The sequence below is a fragment of the Temnothorax curvispinosus genome, unplaced genomic scaffold (assembly GCF_003070985.1).
Source record: "Temnothorax curvispinosus isolate PA1 unplaced genomic scaffold, ASM307098v1 QBEX01013476.1, whole genome shotgun sequence".
NCBI classification, from domain to species: domain Eukaryota; kingdom Metazoa; phylum Arthropoda; class Insecta; order Hymenoptera; family Formicidae; genus Temnothorax; species Temnothorax curvispinosus.
The window spans coordinates 266-6,111 of NW_020223256.1; the positions used below are offsets into that span (position 1 = coordinate 266).

Genomic DNA, 5,846 nt, shown 5'->3' on the forward strand with positions numbered 1-5,846 from the left:
AAATTACTTATATGCGTTACCGAGTTCAAGAATTTGAGCCTGTCTTTTTTCCATTACTTGTCTGAGGAACGCGAACATTGTTGCTCACTGATATAAAGACAATGTCCAGTATAAAGTTATGAATTTGTGCTCTGACTTGCAAATTTATCAAACGTCCTTTAATCACGGATGAGGGATTTCTGTATACACGTGCTATATATAAAAATTGGAGGGGATTTACACCTCTGATATCCAATAGAAAGATATGTTTTATAGGGATAAAATTTCTTTTTATCTAGGGTCGATAGCGCGTTCTCCTACAGGATATCGAATTACGTATTGGACGTTGGATACGGACAAGTATTTCAAAAGAGGCATAAGATTTCACCCAATGACACAAGGTGTCAAAGAACGGTGCTGAAATAAGGTAAAAGAATATGATGTATGAAATTGATCTATCTGTATATTTTTGGACCTACTGAATTCGAACATAAAGCTTTTAAAATTGATCAAATTGCAGGGAAATTTATGAAAATGTAGTTTTTCTATACAAAAAAGGTTCGTTTTGCAGCAAATAATTTTTAATGAACAAATGACAATTGTAAACAAAATAAGTCTTTTTTATTGATATTTTTTAGAGAGAAAAAAAGATAGGGTTGCGACCTTATTTTCATCGAAATTCTACATTTTTATAGTTTTTATAGTTATAGTTCCATACTTTACAGGTTCACGCTGCATTTCCTACTTTTTTCAATGTTTGCTGTAATATCTCTCATTTTTCTTCTTTTACTGTACGGATATAGAAGGCGATAAAGTATATGCAAATATAAGTATATCTCAAATAGAACAGCATATCACAATAAAGTCAAAATGATATTAAAATGACTGCTAAATAAAATTTTTTTGTTATTTTACCATCATTTTGACGTCTTTTGACATTATTATAACTTTCTGTTCTATCTGAGACACGTATAATATATGTATATATATATATATATATATATATATATATATATATGTATATATAACATTCGAACTAGGTTAATAATATATATAATAGTATTCTGGCCAGACTTGCTACAAATGTCACAGCGCCTGCAATCGCATGATATCGACACCTTCAGAACAAGACTAGTCTTTTCAAGTTATCAGCAACAATTTATTTTGGAATCAAACACGCCGCTTTGAGAATGCTGAGAGAGGTAAATTAACGAACTCTTGGAGTTTATTGTCAATGCATTTAAAATAAAAAATGTATTTGCCTTCAAATCGCTTAATAAACAAATAGAGTAAATTACGTTTAAATTCTAATTTCTTTGCTTAATATTTTTTTCACACAGTTTCTACGAATATTGATAATTTCTACAATTTGTCTGTTTATAAACATGTAAGAATATATTATACAATTTATGTTACTTAAGATTATATAACTGTATATTATTGTCAGATATCGTAAAATATTGTTAATTATAAAAATACAAGAATATAATAATTACACATCTGTCTATCATATGGAAATATTATAAGGAACATGACTCATTCAAGAACTATTTATTTTCAGACGAATTTAATACAGATAATTAATAAAACACATTTTTTAAATTATGAATCATGTTTCTTATATGACTCAAATATATGTTAACGCGGAATGTATTCAATTAATATTCACCAATATAAAGTCATAAATAACAAGAAACGTACAAATCTTGAAAAAGGTCTAAATATTTAAAAGAATCTAAACGGCATTTAAATAAAAATCGATATTTTCTCCGATCATTTTCGCATATTGATCAGCTTTCATTGACATCTCTTTAAATGATTCGTCATAATATGTTTCCTCGATCATTAAATCCATAACCGTGGAACATGAAGTCACCACTTCGTACCAAATCCGTCTGTAAATTTGTAATTCTCTATCCTGCACAGTAATTGTATGAAATTTCTTACGAGCGTTCTCTAAACTCTCTACTCGCCGTTTATGTAGTTTTATTTGCTTATCTCTTTGTTCTTCAAAACCTGCTAAATATTTGTATGTATCTGAAATTTTCAGTGTTATCTTTGCATAACTTTCAATGTCAATGTCTGCAGTAAAATATTTTTTCGCTGTTTCAAGTTCTCTCAAAGTGTTCAAAAAAACCAATTTGGCATCAGCAAGATTCAATATACATGTTTCTGTGATCTTAATAGCTATATGTTCCAATTCTTTTTCTAATAGGTCAGAGAATATTAAGTCGGAATCCTCAGATTTTATTTCTAATTTTGATATGCGATCTTGTACCTCGGAAAATTTTTCTTTATTTTGTGAGAATTTTTCCATCCAGAAACGTAAAAGAGAAACTCCATAGAAACCCCAAGATTTAGCACTAACGGCTAAGGCATAATTATGACGTACATTCAAATGAAGAGATGCTTTTTTCTCTTCTGATAAATCTTCAACAAATCTGTATATTACATAATCTCCAATAGCAATGTGACTTTTAGCTTCAGCGAAACGACTGTTTGCTAGAAAGTATTTAGACAGATCAAATAAGGTTACAGCCATATCAAGACATTTGTCATCAAATTTTGTTTTGTCAGATACTATGTCTATCAGTCGGATGTTTAATATATCATGTATGTACTTTACAAATGCGTGCTTATCTTTAGACTTTTTAAGATATTGACGTCCTAACTCCTGTAAAGTTGTATGATGCAAAGTGTTCAAGATAATCCTAGGATTCGATTCTTTTTCTTTAATACCAACAACACTTGCTATGTGGATGAGATCAGGATAATTACCTTTGTTTCTGAGCACTGAGTTATAGTATAGTGCCAATGCTTTATTCAAGCATTTAGTATTCTGCTCTTCCCCAAGTTTCTCACAAACTGAATTCAATTCGTTCAGTGTACCTATATATATCAAAATAGCTTTACGGTCTAACATTTTGTCTTTTAACAGTTCCAAACAACTTGAAAGACAGTGTAGAGCAGTTTTTAAATCGTCAATATCTGTAGATGTAACATATTCTAAGCCAATGTTGTAATAAGCTGTCGCTAAAGTAACAATATCATCAAAATTTCGGTCCTTTAAAAGATCGATTATATTATGATATAATACACTCATTCTCTCCTCTAACGCTTTTATTTTGTTTCTCTTCTTAGCAAGTTTAATGTCTTCATCCATGTACTTTATTTCAAACGACAATTGTAAAATATCCAAAAATTTCTTACTAATAATCATATTTGTAGTGGATTCGGCCGGTATCGTTTCTGTATAAACAATGAGAATTAATGGTTAAAAATCAATACATGGAGATTTATCTAACTAAATAGCTTATATGCGTTACCGAGTTGAAGGATTTGATCCTGTCTTTCTTCCATTACTTGTCTGAGAAACGCGAACATTGTTGCTCAATAATACTGATATAAAAACAATTTCCAATATAAAGTTATGAATTTCTGTTCCGACTAGCAAGTTTATCAAACGTCCTCTAATTTTGGATGGGGGATTTCCGCATACACGTGCTATACATGAAAATTAGAGAGGGTTTACATCTTTTATATCCAATAGAAAGATATATTTTATAGGGATAAAAATTATTTTTACCTAGGGCCCCTATATAGCGTGTTCTCCTATAGGATATTGAATCGCATACCGAGAACATTGGATACAGATAAGTTTTCCTAAAAGAGGTGTAAAAGATCCCACTCAGTCAGTAACCGAAAGTGTCAAATTTATTTATTTATTTTTCGAATGTTCTTCCAAAAAGGCTCGTTGAAATAAACATTCTTTTTAAATTGGCGGTGTTTGAAACGGAAGGTATAAATATTTTAATTTCTTTTGGATGATACTTTTTTGGATAAAATTAGTCTTTTACATTTTTGTTTTTGGTTTTTTCTTTTTTTTTATTGTGGCCCTGCTAGCTTAATATTAAAATAGTAGCGCCACGGTTTTCTTCGAAATGGCACGCGGTACACAGTTATTATTAGTAGCACAATTTAGTATAAAATAGGTACTAAATCCAATGGGTCCAGTTTGATTCTGCTAGCTTAATAGATCAGAGGTATTTGATACTTTTCTCACGCATGATTATCTAACACATAAGTATTTATTTAATTATTTTCTAAAATTTCAAAAATTTGTATTATTGTACGGGCAACTAAAGCTTTGTTTTCGTAAACCTCCGTATATAGAACTTTGATCGTATAAAAAAGCTAGGTCTAATCAACCAGATTTTAAAGAATTATATATATAGATAAGGGTAGAAAAAATTGAAGAACATAATAGAATTAAAGAAATTGCTTATATTAAAAAGCTTACTGATTTCTGCCTAAAAAATGTATAAGTTATTTGATGCATAGAGTATCATTTAAGAAAGGTTGGTATTGAATTTGGCGATAATCAGTAAAAGAATTCTTTCTTTATAAAATTTTGAATTTTTTGAGAAATGTCCGTGGTTGCTCTAACTTCCGCCAATTTTGAAAAATCGGGCTTTTATAATTCTATTATATTTTTCAGTTTTTTCTACCCTTATTTTATATATAAATTTTTAAGATTTAGTTGATTAGACCCAGTTTTATATCAAATGTCCATATGCAAAGTCCATATATGGACCATGTAGCCCGAATTCACAAAATCAACATCGATTTGACATTGCGTCGATTATAAAACCCCACTTGTACTACTAAGCTGACCCTCTATCAATTCATATAAAAAGGTTAAATTTAAAGTTAAGAAGAGTGTGCAAATTAGAAACTTGCACATTGCTTCCTCATCATTACAGGTCGCTACCATTGCTCCTATTTTATTTTGCTCATAAAACTTCTTCTATGAGAAAGCCAAACTAATAAATACTAATAACTATGCATCAAATAAAATACAAGCTTCCTCATAAGAGGAGCTTTGTGAACGAAATAAAATAGGAGCAGTGGTAACGATCTATAATACTGTAATTATGAAGAAGCAATGTAAAGTTTTTTAAATTTTAAATAAAAAAAGGAAATTTTTTTATTTGGATATCTCTTATCAAAACAGTGAATTTACTTAAAATAGTTCTTTTTATCCTGCATTGTTAAAAAATTATAGAAAAGTATACATTTCGAATGGTAATTTCGGAGCGACGTTGAAAACTGTCAAAATAGACAGACGAATTCAAAACCAAAGTAAACATATTTTGGTTTAAAAATCATTTTGTTAAATGTTCAAAATGGTGTCCACAGACTTCTAAACACGTATTAATACGTTTACGAATATTAGGGGTATTCAAATAAGTTAACGGTTTGACAGCGTCGGGTTAAAGTCGGGTAAAAAGTTAATTTTTACACTTTTAACCCAAAGATTAATGTGATAGGTTAATGTGTCACTCATGTATTTTGCATAATCTTAAAGAGTAGCGCGCCCAAAGTTAATTAATTAACTTTTTACTCGACTTTAACCCGACATAACCTGTCAAACCGTTAAACTTTAACTTATTTGAATACCCCTATTATTTCGGACATCTATCTATCTGATAACATTAACAGAGTAACCGTATAGCAGTAATTTACAAGCAGTACGTATTCTTATTTTCATTTCTTTATTTGTATTAGGAGTAATATTCATCACTTTGTGCTTTATGTAATCCTACAAAAAGAAATCTAATGCCGTTAGATCTAGTGATCGCGAGGTGGCCACAAAACATTAATTGCCCGCACATAAATAAATTGCATTCTATAAACAATAAGTCTGCTGTTTGGTTATTTAATTAGTGCTCTCTAATTGTGCCTTCTGAAGTCTCGTACATATGCCTAGATATACATAAGAAAAAGAAACAAAAACCATTGCAATTATCGATATCTGGCGGCATTGTTATGTTATTATAAACCTTCTAATAGGAATCTGATTACGA

The 5,846-nt window shown here is 29.9% G+C and overlaps 1 protein-coding gene across 2 annotated transcripts; it reads right to left on the reverse strand.

Annotated features, from left to right (window-relative positions):
- Nucleotides 1-1,611: 1,611 nt before the first annotated feature.
- LOC112463629 (KIF1-binding protein homolog) lies at nucleotides 1,612-3,496 on the reverse strand. Of its 2 annotated transcripts, XM_025030125.1 has the most exons (3): nucleotides 3,306-3,496; nucleotides 2,758-3,228; nucleotides 1,612-2,653 (listed from the first exon to the last, which is right to left on the reverse strand). In XM_025030125.1, the coding sequence occupies exons 1-3, from the start codon at nucleotides 3,361-3,363 to the stop codon at nucleotides 2,631-2,633; spliced, it is 552 nt and encodes a 183-aa protein (XP_024885893.1). In that variant the 5' UTR covers nucleotides 3,364-3,496; the 3' UTR covers nucleotides 1,612-2,630. The 2 variants fall into 2 exon arrangements, with proteins under 2 accessions (XP_024885893.1, XP_024885892.1); XM_025030124.1 differs by having other exon boundaries at nucleotides 1,612-3,228.
- Between the last annotated feature and the right edge of the window lie 2,350 nt (nucleotides 3,497-5,846).

Coding starts and splice junctions, on each gene's coding strand:
- LOC112463629 (XM_025030124.1), bottom strand. CDS start 3,363: ATGTTCGCGTTTCTCAGACAAGTAATGGAAGAAAGACAGGATCAAATC. Junction 3,229..3,305: donor GGATCAAATCCTTCAACTCG/GTAACGCATATA, acceptor TTGTTTATACAG/AAACGATACCGGCCGAATCC.